Source organism: Hemicordylus capensis, chromosome 4 (assembly GCF_027244095.1).
Source record: "Hemicordylus capensis ecotype Gifberg chromosome 4, rHemCap1.1.pri, whole genome shotgun sequence".
Classification (NCBI taxonomy): Eukaryota; Metazoa; Chordata; class Lepidosauria; order Squamata; family Cordylidae; genus Hemicordylus; species Hemicordylus capensis.
In genome coordinates, this window is record NC_069660.1 from 224581018 (window position 1) to 224599250 (window position 18233).

Sequence of the window (18233 nt, forward strand, 5' to 3'; positions counted from 1 at the left end):
TAATGATAGAGGGAAGGTTTGAAAAGAAATTCAATTATTCACAGTTTTGGATATTTTGCAACGCCACGTATTTCCTAGACTTTCTTGGAAAATGCCATCCTTTATTTGTAAACAATTTAATGAAGAGATTTGGTGGCTCCTAATATGTACTGTAAATGTTACAAAGCATTGTATCATCAGTTCTGCATTTACTAATGTGCCTTGGTTAAAGTCATTCTTTAGAACAGGTATGAGAATAAAATTCTAAGCAAAGGGGTCTTGCTTAGCCTTGAAATGTATTTGTTTGCATGTTGGAGGCTGCAATCCTAAATATACTTCTAGAGACTAAGCTCCACTGAACACAAAGGGGCTTACTTCTGAGTAAATATGTATAGGGCTATGCTGCACATGCGGTCAGTTCTGCTAAAAAAAATTAAAAATGATAATATTATGCTGCAGCATCTAAAAGTAACTGGCCCTATCCACCCCAGCACAGTACCTCCAGTGACTGTTGCTGGTATCTATCTTATGTTTCTTTTTAGATTGTGAGCCCTTTGGGGACAGGGATCCATCTTGTAAAAATGTAATGTATAAATAAATAAATAAATAAATAAATAAATAAATAAATAAATAAATAAATAAATAAATAAATCTTATTTGTTTGTTATTTCTCTGTGTAAACTGCCCTGAGCCATTTTTGGAAGGGCAGTATAGAAACTGAATTAATAATAATAATTAATAATAATTAATAATAAAAAAACTACACTCTGCCACACACAGCCTTTAACAAGATTTAAAGTAGCATCACTGCTGATGAATAGTCTCCATTGTTTCAATGGAACTTGCACATGAGCCATATGTATGAATACAGATTGAACAGCAGTAATGGGTGTGATTCAACACTTGTTCATTCATTCATTTGTTCAGTTTTTATACCACCTTTCACAAGAGATCCCAAGGTAGTTTACAAAAGTTAAATCACACCCATTACAGTTAAAAGATGCATATGCTGTAAAGGCTGTATTTTCCATACACTCACCTTCAGTAAAACTCTAGAACCAAATTAACTAGGACTAGGAGATAAATTATGTCTATGATGCATGTCTGCAAATTCAACCTTTGATTTTCAGTGATATGGATTCAGGGATATGCAAATAAAGCAAGCAGAATAATTCTGTATGTCTCTGCATCTTTGTAAAAGCATTCTTTATTTTATAATAAAATAATGAAAATAATATTAAATAAGAAAATCTATTCACCTTTTTCTTGGATGCTTCTGACTTCTTTGATATGTTCCTCAGCTTTTTATGCAGATGGTTGATGACCTGAAAAAATAATGTGCACCTTTTACTTTTTCCTTTGTAAAAATTCAGAGTCTTGGTAACATTCTACTTGGTAAAACAGTCTCTCCAACTATTACAGCTACTGCTTCCGCTACTACTACGAATGTATATACCACTTTTCAACCAAATTCTCAAAGTAGTTTACATAGAAAAATAAATACTTAAATAAGATAGTGCCCTCTCCCCAAAAAGCTCACAATGTAAAAAGAAACATAAGGTAGACACCATCACAGCTACTGGAGTGATGCTGTGCTGGGGATGATTAGGGCCAGTTGCTTTCTCTCTGCTAAATATAAGAGAATCACCACTTTAAAAGGTGTCTCTCCCAATGGTCGGTCACCTTAAGTGGTGCAGCAGGGAAATGCTTGACTAACAAGCGGAAGGAGGCAATGGTAAAACTCTCCTGTATTCTACCAAGGAAAATCACAGGGCTCTGCGGGTGCCAGGAGTCAAAATCGACTTGACAGCACACTTTATTTTACCCAATGGTCGATGGTATTGAAAGCCACTGAGAGGTCCAAAAGAACTAACAAGATACACTCCCGCTATCTTTCTCTTGGCAAAGGTCATTCCACAGGGCAACCAAGCAGGGGGGTATCTAGGGTAGGGCAGGCAGAGCACGTGTCCCGGGCGCCACTTGAAGGGGGGCACCACTTTTGAAAATTAAATTATTATTTTTTAAATGGCCACTGAAATGCCATGCCAGACCTCAGAGGCCATTTGAGCATGCATGGTGGCCATTTTGTTTTCAAGCGGCCAATATATATATATATATATATATATATATATATATATATATATATATATATATATATATATATAAAAATAAATGGCCACCACACATGCTCAAATTTTCCCTGTGAAGCCATAAAGGCCAGCAAGGGCAGAGGGAACCTTTGAAGACACCCCCACAGCCTTTAGGAAGCCCCCTGAAGGGGCTACAGGTAATTTTTTTTTTAAAAAAATAATATAATATAAGTTACTGTACACATATTCAAATTGGCACTGTGTACAGAGAATCAGGGCTTGTAAATACTGAGCTGAAGCTTATGAGCTAGGATTGTATTCATTTGCTCTTAGTTTGGTTCTTGTGATAAGTGAGTTAAATGTGATGTCTTACTAATATGGCTATTAATGGTGAGTTTGACTTTGAATCAGTGTGAGATCCTTAGGATTAAGGCCCACTGGGAGTTTCTTGCTCTCCTTCTCTCATTTTAACTGTCTTTCTGAAATACTAGAATATATTCCAAGTGACACAGTTTACTCTGCATATCCTTTAATTATTTTCAGAGTATCTGGGAAAAGTCAAATTCTCCATTTATGTTTAAAACTTATGTAATAGTGATGCTACAATGCATAGCAGAGAATTAGACAGGCACTTCTGTTTAGTTTTCCAAGTACTCCTCTACATAGTATTTCGGTATTTCATGAGCCCCAGCATACTGAAATTTGTAGTTTTCCAGCATTTTTTGGTCTGGCTACGTCTACTGCTAAATAGTTTTTGAAATATTAAAATATTAACGAGCTTGACTTGTATTTTTGAGCTCTATTATGGTAAAGTTATGTGAAAGATGGGTGTCAGATGTTTGGACAGGGGGTGCAATTTCAGTGCTTGCCCTAGGCGCCATTTTCCCTAGATACGCCTCTGCAACCAAGGTAGTCTCTGTACCAAATCCAGGCCCGAAACCTGACAGAGATGGTCCAGATAATCAGTATCATGCAAGAATGCCTGAAGTTGGCCAGCAAACACCCACTCAATCACTTTGCTCAAGTATGCTATAATAGCCACTGGTTTGCAATTATTAAAGGCCTCAGGATCCAATCCTGGCTTCTTCAGAAGTGGCTGAACTGTTGAGACTTTCAGAGATATCAAAGTGATAACTAGGGGTGTGCAAATTGATTTGGGTACAAATCGATTTGTACCTGAATCTAGCTGATTTGGGTGATTTGGAGACAAAACAAATCACCCCTGTGGTCCATTGGCTAGATTAGGATCCAAATTGAATCGTGCTTGATTTGATTTGAATCGATTCAAGGTTCAGATCCCTCCTCTTCATTTCCCCAGATTCCCAGCTTTCTTTAAAAAAAAAAAAGCTAAGCTTGTAGAAGTGGAGTTATGGAGCAAAATGTATGGTCACTATTTTTCAAGTTTTTGGATTCTTTGGTCTATAATAACTTTCCCTCAATGAATCCCTATGAGGATTCATTACACATCTTCATTTCTTCTATTCATTCTGACTGTCTTTTTGACAGTGCCAACTGTCAACTGCCATGTGCCAACTACTAGGGTTGTGCGTTTTGTTTCAGATACAAAACATTTTGTGCCCAAAACAGGTCATTTCGGCTGTTTTGTAGCCAAAACAAAACACCCAGTGCTCAAAACAGAACATTTTGTAGCTGAAACAAAATGTCCCTGTTTCAAATACAAAATGTTTTGTTGTTTCGTCTGTTTTGGAACTCCATTTTGCAATCGTGAAAAGTCTTTCTCCTTCAGTCTCTTTTGAGTTTTGACATCTGTTTGAATTTCCGGCCCTTCCAGCCTGCAGATTGTCCAGTGAAAGCATGGGCTGATCTGCTGGCAATTGCCTCCTTATTCATTTTAAGGAAATTTTAGGGTAAAATTTACCCTCATTGGCCAGTGGGGCGGTGTGCACACTGCTTGGGGCAGTGTGCATTTCATTGTTGTTGTTTCACACTGTTGTGTGTAGATCAATTGCATTTCGGGGGGGGGATGTGTATGTGCATGACCTTTGGAAATCTGCCTGGTTCTTTGCAAAGCTCTGCTGCTGTTGTTGATGCTGTGTGATGTTGATGTTATGTTGGGGTGGATTCAGGGCAGAAATGGGGCTTTGGGGGCAGAAGAGTGGGTCAGGTGGTAGTGCCCCAATGGGTGCCTGCTGCCATCCAGATTTCAAAGAAATTGGGAAAAGGGCTGATTTTTAAAGAATTTCTGAAGTTTACATGCCTTTGGGGCAGATTCAGGGCAGAAAGGGGGCCTGAGGGGCAAAACAGTGGGTTGGGTGGCAGTGCCCCAAGGGGTGCCTTTCACAACCCAGATTCCAAAGGGTTAGGGAAAAGGGCTGATTTCTTAGAAATTGTTGACATTTATGCGTCTTTAAGGTTCCCACTAGGGAATAATGGAGGCTTCGGCAGACCCATAACTCCACCTGGGGGGCACTGGAGTGGCCGGGAGCAAGTGGTGCTGTAGTGCACATAGGGTGCCAACCACCCCCATGGGTTGCTAGCCCATGGAGTACTGGGTTCTGTTGTTTCTGAGGTGTTCTGTGTGTAGATTCTTTGGTAGCATATGAGATTTTCAACGACAAACCATGAATCCACTATCATATGCTAACAGAGAATCTACACTCAAAACATCTCAGAAACAACAAAACCCAGTACCCCATGAGTTAGCAACCCACAGGAGTGGTTGGCACCCTATGTGCTCTACACCACCACTTGCCATAGGACACCCCGATGCCCCCAAGTGCAGTTATGGGGCTGCTGAAACCTCCATCATTTCCTATGGGGAAGAACTTTAAAGACACATAAACTCCATTAAATCTTTAAAAATCAGCCCTCTGCCCAATTCTTTTGAAATAATTCTGACAGCTTCCTTGCCCCCACTGGGCACTACCACCCACCCTACTCTGCTCTGGGCCACCCCTTTCCTCCCGATGTGAAGCTATACTTTTGCTGAAACCTCCATTATTCACTATGGGGAAAATCTTAAACTTCAAAAATTCACAAAAAATCAGCCCTTTGCCCAATTCCTCTGAAATTTGGGTGGTAGCTCCCACCCATTGGGCACTACCACCTCACCCACTAGTTTTGCTCTAGGGCCATTTTTCAAAATCCAAAACGTTTCAGATTTGGATTTTGCAATTTCGAACAAAGAACAAAATTGGGGTGTTTCAGATTGGCTGATTTTGAACAAAGAACAAAATGGAGGTGTTTCAGATTCAGGCCAAAAACAAAACAGGGGAAAAAATGCACAACCCTACCAACTACACCCCACTCCCACCCGCAAGGCAGTGGGGTACTACTCAGTTTATGTTCTAGGATTTTTTTTTAAGTGTTTAGGCTTTTTGGTGTCTAATAACCTTTCCTCATAATGAATCCCTATGAGGATTCATTACACACCAAAGAGTCTAAACACCTCAAAAATTCCTAAAATATAAACTGAGGACCCAGTGGCTTGTGGGTTGCAGGGTAGTTGGAACATGGGATGCCACTGATTCCCCACCCCCAGCTGCAAAGCAGTGGGGTCAAAATGAACAGAAGAAATGAAGGTGTGTAATGAAGACACCAAAGAATCTAAGCACTTCAAAAATACCTAAAAAAATAAATTGAGTACCCCTGTGTGTGGGGGGGAGGGATAGTTGACACATGGCAATTGACAGTTGGCACTGTGTAATGATAGTCAAAATGAACAGAAGAAATGAAGGTGTATAATGAATCCTCATAGGGATTCATTTTGATGAAAAGTTATTGGACAACAAAGAATCTAAACATTTCAATATTCCTAAAAATTAAAATGAGTAACCCACTGCCTTGCAGGTCGGGGGTGGGGGGGAGGTGTTGTTGACACATGGCAGTTGACAGTTGGCACTGTCCAGTGACAGTCAAAATGAACCGAAGAAATGAAGTCGCGCAATGAATCCTCATAGGTATTCATTATGAGGAAAAGTTATTAAACAACAAAGAATCTGAACACTTGCAAAATAATGACCGCACATTTTGCTCCATTACTCCACTTCTAAAAGGGCTAGAGCTTAGCTTTAAAAAAAAAAAAGAAAGAAACCTGGAGATCCATATTAGGGTTAGGATATGGTGACGTAGAATCCCCATTATTTGCTATGGCAGAAATGTTCAAAATCATTAAAAGCTAAAACAATTCATTAAACATCAACCAAGTGTCCCACTACCTTGAGGTTTAGGTGGTAGGTGGCACCCATGGGGACCTACTCACCACCCAAATTTGGTGCCCCTAGACCTTGTTAAGTGATCCGAATCAATCCAAATCCAACTTGAATCAAAGCAAATACAAATCGAATCTGGGGTGATTTGTGGGGGGGGGGAGATTTGGACACAAAACAAATCAGGGGTGATTTGTTTTGGGCACAAATCTAATCAAAAAAATCAGTACACATCCCCAGTGATAACATTTCAAATTTAATCATTGGATAAATGGCCTGCCTGTTTAGTTGGATTCTCTGAGTAATGAACTGTGTTCTGATCTATTGTAGATACATCTATGATAATTTACACATGGATACAGAGAGAAAAAAAATATGTACTGTGGGGCTAGAAGGTCATGAAATGCAAGAGTTCCTGCCTGTGATGTATCTGTTCAAAGCTGCAAGAACTTTACACAGAAATGACACAGACAATACTACTTGCATTGCACGATCTTATGACGCCACTGCTTCAAGTTTTTCCTTCATGTGTCTGTGTGCACGCACACATATGCACACACACACAGTGAAGACAATGCTTCGAGGATCTGATGAAGTGAGCTTCAGCCCACAAAAGCTTATTCATCAATAAATTTGTTAGTCTTTAGGGTGCCATTAGACTTTTTTGTTCTTGCTAGAGCAAGAACAAAATGCATTTGATTGGTCTCTTGGCTTTCTTCAGTGTTTTATGAAACCTTGAGATAGCAGGTCATTTAACAGCATTATATTTATTATCAACTGTAGTACAGTGTTTTATTTTTCTGAGTAAATTAGACCTAGCTAAACCAATGAGAAAAACTGATTAAACCATGAATTACATAAAGATATAATTAGTTCATTTTCCCTCTACTTCCAGACTAGTTTCTACTAGATCCTGAATATAATAGAGAAAACATAATAGGTGTTCCAGTTCTTAATTGTTATGTGGTTGACTACTAGCATTATGGCTGATCTACCTTTTTATTTCTTTTGGATGTATATAACACCTTGTGGGCTGCTTGTATTCTTAACAGATTCTCTATTTCCATCACAATATTTTAGAATCAGATACAAGATTCTTGAAAACTCACATAAGCAAAATAAACTTTGCAAGACCTATATTGCTAGATTAAATCATACTTCCTTGCAAATGTTTCACTATAAATTAAGGATGGAAAGAGTTCCTTGAAAGCTTATAGTTTGAGAACACAGCAAAACTAAAGAGATTTAAATCTATCATCCAGTTTTAAATTACAGCAATATGAAGTATCCTAATGCATTTAGCTTTACTTTAATTTAATAATGTAATATTAAATAATGCATTTTATTTACTCATCCATTCCACCTGTTGTCTAACCCAAAGGTTTAAAATAGTTTACCACCCTGACTAGAATCAGTCTCCTATGCACACAGGAGGCAGAGGTCAGGTAGCTAGTGAAGCTCTTCCGATGATCAGCAGAAAGCGGGCTAAGGGAGCCTAGCCTGCTTTCTACTGATCGTGGGAACCACAGGGCGAGTCCGGGGTTCCAAGGTGGCTAGCTCGCCTAATTCCCCCTCCCCTTAAAATGAGGTTAATGGAGCGAGCGCTCTATTAACCTCATTTTTTTGCTCGTGTGCTGCTGTGGCGCGCAGTGACATATGAGCTGGTAGTCATGTGGGCAGCCAATCCGGCCACCCAGGGCTGCGGGCATGATCATCTGTGGGGAGAGCGGGCTAAGCCCACTCTCCCTGCAGGCCTGCCAGAAGCTCTTCTCACGGATCGAGAGTGAATGGGCAGTGGTAGGATAGGGGAAAGAAGGGGTTAGATTAGTCCAGCATATTCTGCTTCGTCCTACAGGGGCGCCATAAGGCATGGACCTGAGGGTCCATGTCCATGTGCCCACTCTTCTAGAGGGCCCCATGATATTTCCTAAGGAAAAAGAGGACCTCTTTTATACAGGTGAAACTCGGAAAATTAGAATATCGTGCAAAAGTCCATTAATTTCAGTAATGCAAATTAAAAGGTGAAACTGATATATGAGACAGACACATTACATGCAAAGCGAGATAAGTCAAGCCTTAATTTGTTATAATTGTGATGATCATGGCGTACAGCTCATGAAAACCCCAAATCCACAATCTCAGAAAATTAGAATATTACATGGAACCAAGAAGACAAGGATTGTAGAATAGAACAATATCGGACCTCTGAAAAGTATAAGCATGCATATGTATTCAGTACTTGGTTTGGGCCCCTTTTGCAGCAATTACTGCCTCAATGCGGCGTGGCATGGATGCTATCAGCCTGTGGCACTGATGAGGTGTTATGGAAGACCAGGATGCTTCATTAGCGGCCTTCAGCTCTTCTGCATTGTTTGGTCTCATGTCTCTCATCCTTCTCTTGGCAATGCCCCATAGATTCTCTATGGGGTTCAGGTCAGGCGAGTTTGCTGGCCAATCAAACACAGTACACTGTATACTTTTCAGAGGTCCGATATTGTTCTATTCTTCAATCCTTGTCTTCTTGGTTCCATGTAATATTCTAATTTTCTGAGATTGTGGATTTGGGGTTTTCATGAGCTGTACGCCATGATCATCACAATTATAACAAATTAAGGCTTGACTTATCTCGCTTTGCATGTAATGTGTCTGTCTCATATATCAGTTTCACCTTTTAATTTGCATTACTGAAATTAATGCACTTTTGTACAATATTCTAATTTTCCGAGTTTCACCTGTATTTCTGGAATGGCTTGGCCTAGAGTTCCAGAATTTGACATTTCTGGAACCAAAACTCCCTCACCCCTTGGACAATTATTCCATCATCATATGAAGGACCTTACCCTTTTCGTTCATTATTTTTAAAAAGGTACACATCACCCCCTTTAACCCCCTTTTATATTTCCAGGATGGCTTGGGCTAGAGTTCTGAAATTTGCCACAAGTCAGGATCCTGCGTATTGATCTTGAAGTGGATTGGTCATCTGTTGACCAATCTGTTGATTATTACTGATTTTTTTAATTTAAAATTTTTTAAAAAGTCCCGTAAGTCCTATAAGTGGTAGAAAAATCACAAAAACGTCTGGAACTGAAGCCCACCCCACCTCTGGTGCCATCATTCCATCCCCGTGTGAAGGATTCTGCCCTTTGCCTCCATTAAAAAAACTGCAACACGCCCCCCCCCCCCTTTGCCCAACAATTTTCATTTGCAGAATGGCTGAGCTTAGAGTTCCAAAAAGGGGCACTAAGATGTCAGGATTCTGTATATTTTTATTTCAAGGAAATCAACTAATCCTCTGATTTTTAATGAATTTCTCCCTATTATAGCAAGCAAAGCTGCCAAAAAGAGTTCTCTCTGTCCATAAAGGTCATGTATAGGAATGTTCAATACATTTATATTTTGTTTTCCAAAGTCTGGCAATGGCATACCAAGGAAGAGTTTGTATGATCTGCCTTCACTGATAACATGACATCATTTGCATACATCCACTAAAGAACATGCTGCATCTTTGCTTGATTGTGATCTTTTCTACTGTCTAGCACATCAGCATCATTCAGACAGTAAGAAAACTTACTGGAAGTTCAGCTTAACAAATCATTTAACTCTCCCAACATGCCTCACATGTTTACAGTGTTCGCCTGAAGAGGCAAAAGCTGTAAGCGTGATGGTGGATGCTTCCGTGAGTGAGAAGGTTGGGTGCCCAAGTCTCCTGCTCACAGAAACACCTGCCATCATGCTCACAGCACTCACCTCTTCCAATGAATGCTGTAAGTGTGTGGGACACACTGGGAGAGCTGAATGATTGAGGCATCAGACGTGACTTGCGGTAATCACTGGAGGCTGCATCAGGTCCAGTCTTATTTTTAATAACATCTGAATGAGGCTATCATGTCTTGTAAATTGCAGCTTCTGAAAACTTCCAGAACAAGAACGTCAGCTATTTTTGAACAAGCTTCACTCAGTTCTTGTATTTTACATGCAGATACAGATTCATACCAGAATGCACATACGGCTACCATATCATAATACTTATGTCAGGACAATTGCTTTTGAGCAGCCGAATCCAAAGGAATAACAGCTACAGCTGCTTAGTTGTAGCTTCTCAAAGAGATGGTTTAGTATGATGCTGCAGCTAAATCAGCTACCTAATAATGGCCAGAAAAGTAGAACCATGATGCAGCTCTGATCCACTTGCCCCTGAAAATATATTAAATGAGAATAGAAAGGGGGCACAGATTTGTGCTTGTGCAAGGGGCCCAGAGCTAGCTGAGAGCCATTTTGGTTTAGTGCAAATAGCCATCAGTGGCCCCGTCTCTCTCTCTCTCCCCATCACACACACACACTCTCTCTCTCTTTCTGAACAAAACAACCAGGCCAAGGATAAGGCCACAGCACTGATGCAAAAAAGAAAGGTTTTGCTTTTATACTGTGCTGGTAGTCACTTCATGGTTTCTGAATAGGGACAAGGAGGAGCTTCATCCTGCCCAGAAGCAGCACCCTCTGCTCTGGTTTTCTAATTATAAATGTGTGGCAGTTGGATTTGGTGGTGAGGAAAAGTTACTCTTTATATGCTCAGAGGCACTCAATTTTTATGGTACTTCACCTGATGTAGGATGAAGCCATATCTGAGGCTAAGCCAAATCTTGAACTTTATGGGGATCTTGTCACTCAGTCCTAAGAGTTAAATCAGGATAACAATTTATAGGATCAGGTGAAAAATAAATCAACTTATAGATTATAGATGACAATAAATATTACTACCTGTCATGTTCACCTATTGCATAAAAGGAATTCTCATAAATATGTCCAGTCATTTAAGAGAAACAGAATTAGATGGCATGATACATTGATCATATTGTCTTAATAAGATAATAGCAATGATGTATTGAATTGTGGACAATAGAGGGCTTTAAGGGAATTTAAGATTTAGTAGCATTACTAAGTTGGTGTTATAGTCATCCAAATATCCCATCCATTTATTCTTTGTTCTTGCAAAGGATTTTAATTTTTTCCTCTAAGTATTGCATTCTGTGTAAAAGAAACTCTTGCATAAAAGCTATCACTCATGAATCCTCCATGAGAGCCAAACTAGACATTCAGATGCGTCTTTACATTTCCATCTGTTGGGTTTCTTAAAAAATCAGCCACCCAACCCAGATCAGGACTGTGGTATGGAATGGGAAGAGGAGCAGTTAAATCCACCACCTCAATCCACCCAAATATTTTTTTAAAGGAGAATGTTTTTCTTATGAAAATAACCCCCCTATCTCCTATTTCTCCCAGGAAGAAAGCTGCTATGGGAACAAATAACAGCTTCCCTCCCAGCAGGGGTGTAGCAGCAGGAGGCAATGCCTACCCAAATGAAATGTTCATTCAATCCTCAAATTCCTAATTATGCAGTAACATTATTATTTTATTATTTATTATTATTATTATTATTATTATTTGCATTTTATATCCCACTCTTCCTCCAAGTCGCCAAGCAGTGTACTCCTCACAACAACCCTGTGAAGTAGGTTAGGCTGAGAGAGAAGTGACTGGCCCAGAGTCACCCAGCAAGTATTATGGCTGAATGGGGATTTGAACTTGGGTCTCCCAGGTCCTAGTCCAGCACTCTAACCGCTATACCACGCTGGCTCCTCAGCTTAAAACCTCAGCTTTTAAAAATATAGCTTAGACATCCAATGGGCAGTGGGGAGAGGTAATGTTAATTGATCATACCAAGGAAACATGAACACAGTTAACAGATGCAAGAGAAAAGGTGTGAACGATCTTAAATGTCTCACTTTGAAATCTGCTCCACTCTCTCTTTATTGTTATTTAAAAGTATTTTTACACATTGACTCTTTTGCATGCCAAGGGAAACCATATGGCAGCAGTAAAATCTCGGTCGCTCTTACCTTTCTTTGGGAACCTCATCCCCACCTTTACTCTTACTGCCCACAAAATGGCAGGCACAAGTAGGGGAGGTCACCTGTGAAGGTGACCTAAAAATGGTGACATAGTACCTGTTTTCTTGTTGCCATTTGGAGAACCCCTTCTGGACATGAATGGTTCTCAAGCAAAAAAGAAAGAGACCAAGAACAACAAAACAGGAGGCAAGCAAAAGCAAAACGGTGAAAACTGGGATTTTATGCCAAGTATGCTTTCCTGGGGAGGAAAAATTGTGGATGAGCACAAATACTTCTAAACATAATAATGACAAAATAAAATAAAATAAAATAATAAATTCTGCAGAGCAGAAATGCATTGAAGTAACTTGGCTACCATCTGCCCAAAGGTGAAGCACAACCAAAACTCAGAAAACTGAGCTTTTACTGGTGTTGCATGCTTTCTAAGGCAGGCAAAAGGGTGAATTATTATTTAGGACTATATTAGTATATATTCCTAAAATGAAAATTTAATTAAACACATACAAGCAAGAGCAGAGCAGAAACTCCCAAAAAGTACCTTGGCTGCCACCTCCCCTAAAGTGAAGCACAGTCAAAACTTGGAAAGGATCCTCGCTCAAAACATGCTTTTGTATTCTCTACTGTGTGATCCTAACAGAAGCTAAGGTGTTTGGCAGCACTCCTGAATGTGTGCAAATACTCCAAAACTCCACAAATAAAAATATTATTATTGGCATACAGTAGGTCATTCATACAGGAGCATAACTCTAATTGGGCAGATATTCCAAGCCCATGAGCTACCGTCACTTGCTGCTCACTCCTTCACCCCTGCTTCCCATCACCCCTGCTGCCCACCTGCCAACCCCATGTTGCTGCCACTCCGGTTGCCCACCCACTCTCCAGCTTCTCCTGCTGCCCGCTGCCCTGCCGCTGCTTAATAGCTAGTTTGCACAGCAGTAAGGGGCTAAATGGCCCCTTTTCTCTCTCCAGCAAAGGGAAATAGAGGGTGTGCATGCACCCTGATGCCAACATAGGGCATGTACCTTCCATTTCCCAGCCAACTTGCATGCTGTTAAGAAGCTGGATGCCCCTTAAGTGCTGTCTGAGCCAGATTGCAGTGGCAGACAGTGGGGTAGTGGGCAGCAGGAGCACCCAGTAGGAGAGAAGAGCAGCTGGTGGGCAAAGGAGTGGCTGATGTGTGGGAGGAGTAGCAGCAGTGGCAACAGGGTGCTGCATGTGAGTGGGGGATGTTTGAGTTGGATATTTGTATTGGCAGTGGCACTGTCAAAAAAATGTTTTTAAAAATGTAAAAAATACTGCAGTGCCTGGCTGTGGTACCACAAAACAAATTGGAGGAGGTGGCAGTATTCTTTTGTTGAACACAGGCCCCCTCTAACCTTGCTATGCCACTATGTTCCAATTTTCTGAAAATTAGTAAAACAAAATGCATGGAGTAAGATGTAAACTGTATACTAGTTCTGCATGTAATAAGTGGTGGCTCAGTGTGTGGATCTCTCTTCTGATCAGAGCATGTCAGTTTTGAAGTTCAAGTTCCTAACTAAAACGCACAAACTGGGGTGTTGGTGTTATTGTTGTTTTGTCATCATTACCTATCAAAACCCTTTTAGCAGAAACCTCCTTTATACTGATCTATAACCTGCCTGCCTCCCCTGAGTTTGTCTCTGCATCTCCAATGAAAAATGTCTTGTGACACCTCTGCCTCCCAGGGCAAAGAGCAGCCTTGTGGGGCAGATTTTTGTTGGGATCATGCAAGAGAAAATGATTTTTAAAACCTTTCCCTGCACCATAGTCCTAGTCTGGATCAAGCTCCCCACTATGACTGATTTAATTAAATTAAAAAACAACAACAACCAGTGGAAATGCAAATATGATACTCAACATTATGGTACTTAAAATGTTCATAGGATTCTGCTGTCCATGATACAGAAAATTGGTATAACGCAAAATGACAGATAGTTCTTAACTTGTATCCTCCTATCTGTTTCTTGTGACAGCAGTATGCATTTTGGAATGAGAGGAAAAATTGGAAAGAGTAGAGTTTGGAGCATCTGGGGTTGCTGGTTTTTCACATTTGAAAATATTTCTGTTCACCTGGGTTTCTAAAGTAACTGTAAAACCTACCTTAGCCAGAATGCACATTTACGGTACATAACAAACACCTTCCATCTGTTTTTGAACATTTACATTGCAAATCTCTCCCCTACTTTATCTTCCATGTGAACAATGATAAGATGTTAACACAAATAAAAGAGTAGGTTTAAAGCCAATCTAAGCAACAAGTGTTCAACATTATTGATTGATTCCTACACAGTAATGTTTACATATTTTAAGTTGTATGACTTAAAACATTATTATGCCTATAGATTCTTCCATTATGTAATGGTAATTAGAAACTAGTATATTAGTAAATATCAGTTTAAATTAATGCATCAATAAAACTTATCAAAGCTAATTATACAATGAAATGTGTGTTTTTTAAAATGTATAGCAGAGAAAAACATGCAAACCCATTACATTCTGAATCATAATGATCACATAAACCTTATTTTTATATATGTTTAATTAAATCACTGTACTAGCTATGGTAATGTCAGGAATTAATGACAACAGAATCTTTCATTTATTTATATTACTGTGCCATTACCATTAAAAAACCCCTATGGTATTATGGACACATTGCTTTTCACTCATGCACTGGGGGAATTTCAAGATTTTCCCCATGGATTGCAGCCCCACCCACCCACCCACAGATAGCCACTTTAGAGGAACAAGAGGCCCTACAAAGACTTGGCATGAGAGGCTGCAGTGTGAAGAAAAACTGGTGACACACACACCCTTTTGTTCATATATGGGGGTCTTTAGATCAAGCCCTATATTTATTTTAATCAGTAAGTATGAGTTTATCTTCCTTCTTTAAAGTTGCAGACCATAAGAGCAGAGCTCATCCAGGAACAGCAGTTTCAAGCATTTCTTTTCTAGACTTTTTTAGAGCTGGGCATCAAGGCTATAAATTAACACTGACTGAGTCTACAATGGACAGGCTCTTCATGCACAGGGGATAAACTTACTATTTTCAAAGACAAGAATAAGCACATATATTAATTACTAATACTTTTATTTAGCAAATAACTGGCTGACAATTAAGCAGATAAGCAAATAACTCAACTTAAAATTGACATAAGTATTTAAGTACCCACAATAATAAATATATCATAATTATTTTGGAATCATTCTTGTAATAGAAGCAAACCTGTAAAAATCCATGCCAATGCTCTTCGAAAGCTATGGTATACAATAAATTAATGCAATTCACCAAGTTTGTCCAGTAATCTAAAAGTACAGCAAAGCAGGATCAGACTTGTGATGTCACCAAAGTTCATTATTGCCTGGTTCAATATATGAATTTGTTCAGCTTTATTGAAAGAAAGTTGCTCTGATCCAACAAAGTTAGTCTTGGTGATCTCTTATTGAAATCAATGGGGAAAGGTAATTAGGACTACTAGCTATTCTTCTGTAACAGGTGGATGAACAGCTATTTAGAAGCCTGCTTTAAGGGGGTTCCCCTTAATTTTCAAAGTCCAAAGATCATAAGGACTTTTGATAGATGAGTTCTGTGAATATTTTCCTTCTTATACAATTTTAAATATTAGAGTTCCTTGTATTCTTTATGCATCTTAGTTTGTATCTGGTCTGAAGATGTCATTGAATACTATGTTCTTTCAGCCCCTTCATGTAACCATTGCTACTTCTTTTTTGTATGGAGACTGAGGGGCTTTCCTTGCCATAAAGCTCCCAGGAAAGATAGCATCTCTTCCAAACATAGAAAGAAAGAAAGAAAGAAAGAAAGAAAGAAAGAAAGAAAGAAAGAAAGAAAGAAAGAAAGAAAGAAAGAAAGAAGCAATGCAGTGTGATTGGGTAGTCAAATGTTTCATTACTCTTATGGGTAGGATCTCACTGGGCTGTAATGTTAGTATTGACATTTCTCCTATTCAGGGTGTTTGTTAACAACAGTTTACGGCTCATTTTCCAACCCTGGACAACTTCCTGTTGTAGCTTTATTTTAATACATCACCTACAATCACCGTTGGAATCTAGGCACATTTATCTTTCACTGGTGAGTAAGCACTACTAATGCAGTGGGGCAGATTTCTGAGTAAACATATGTAAGATTGCATTTCATGTTTTCTATTATGCTATTAATGTTGCAACTTACTCACCTGGGCATATGGTGATAGAACCATCCATATATATATATATATATATATATATACACACACACACACACACACACACACACACAACGCCATATAAAGATATGAGCAATATCAGAAACAAAGGTGAGTTAATGTCACACTTTGATAAAAAATTATTCCACTAATGCATTCCACCACTACCCATGGGGACTAGCAATAGTTCTGATATTTTGTTAATTGCACATTTCTATTTAAAAATCTTAAGTCATTGACCAGCATTCTGAAAAGTGGAGGCTGACATTCCTATTATCATACTTTTCTGCTTAACACAACTGGTGAATCAGGAGCATATTTGTAATATGTTGTATTGGAAACTTTGAAAGTTCAGGGATTCCGGGCAAAAGCGGAAATGTAATAGTTATTTCCCAGTGATCTTGTTAATCTCTGCAAACTGGGCAAAGAGGCACCTTTCAAGAGGTGACTTTTTTTCATTTTTAGCAAGGGAAAAACAACTGTTGCTATTCTTTCCAGCATAACATATTTTCTAGTGCTTATTGCTGGTATTGTATACCGAATCCAATACTAGTTTTTTTCTAAGTTATTTAATAAGAACATCATAGCCTTGCTGGACCAGACCCAAGGCCTATCTAGTCCAGCTTCCTGTTTCACTAAGTGGCCCACCAGATGCCTGAGAAGCCCACCAGATGCCTGAGAAGCCCACAGGCAAGAGATGAGGGCATGTTCTCTCTCTCTTGCTGTTTCTATGCTGCAACTGGTATTTAGAGGCATCTTGCCTCTGAGGCTGGAGGTAGCCTATAGTCACTAGACTAGTAGCCACTGATAGACCTGTACTCCATTAATTTGTCTAAGCCCCTTTTAAAGCCATCCAAGCTTTAAAAGGCCATAAACACATACTTTGGCAGAGAATTCCATAGATTAATTATGTGCTGTGTGTGTGAAAAAGAACTTCCTTTTGTTGGCCCTAAATTTCCTGGCCTTCAGTATCATGGAACGACCCCTGGTTCATCCCATGAACCCCTCATCCCATGAGGGAGAAAAAATTGTCTATGTCTACTCTCTCTGCTCCATGCACAATTTTACACCTCTATCATGTTTCCCATAATCACCTCTTTTCCAAACTAAAAAGCCCCAGATGCTGTAGCCTAGCCACATAAGGAAGGTGCTCGAGGCCCCTAATCATCTTGGTTGCCCTCTTCTGTACCTTTTCCAGTTCTACAATGTCCTTTTTAAAATACGGTGATCAGAACTGTACACAGTACTCCAAATGTCATTATAATATTAGCATTTTTTATTTTCAATTCCCTTCCTAATGAAAGGGCAGCTGTGAATAAGGTATGGAAACCTTTTCCACAGCTGCCATACACTGAGTCAACACTTTCAATGAGCTGTCCTGTCCACCAGGACCCCAAAACGTCTCTCCTGGTCAGTCACTGACAGCATAGACCCCATCACTACACCATATGTGAAATTGGGGTTTTTTGACTCGGTATGAATCACTTTACATTTGCTTACTCTGAACCGCATTTGCCATTTTGTCAAGCCCTTTGGGGACAGGGATCCGACTTATTTATTTATTATTTCTCTGTGTAAACCACCCTGAGCCATTTTTGGAAGGGCGGTATAGAAATTGAATAAATAAATAAATAAATAAATAAATAAATAAAATAAAATTTGGAGAGATCCTTTTCGAGCTCCTCACAATCTGTTTTGGATTTGACTACCCTAAATAGTTTAGTGTCATCTGCAGATCTAGACACATCTCTGGTTAACTTCCAGATTATTTATGAACAGGTTAAAGGACACTTGTCCCAGTACAGATCTCTGGGGGAACCCACTTCTTACTTCCCTCCACTGTGAAAATCCTCATTTTTT

At 39.5% G+C, this 18233-nt stretch overlaps 1 protein-coding gene across 6 annotated transcripts in view; it reads right to left on the reverse strand.

Annotated features, from left to right (window-relative positions):
- Nucleotides 1-18233, reverse strand: part of GALR1 (galanin receptor 1) — a 40528-nt gene that overhangs the window by 18012 nt on the left and 4283 nt on the right. For all 6 annotated transcript variants that reach the window (XR_008306873.1, XR_008306872.1, XR_008306874.1 and 3 more), the window contains exon 2: nucleotides 1239-1304. Coding sequence is in view for 3 of the 6 variants with exons in the window: in XM_053249071.1 (XP_053105046.1) it covers nucleotides 1239-1304 (66 nt within the window). In the remaining 3 variants the exon portion in view is untranslated. The remainder of the gene's footprint in view (nucleotides 1-1238; nucleotides 1305-18233) is intronic.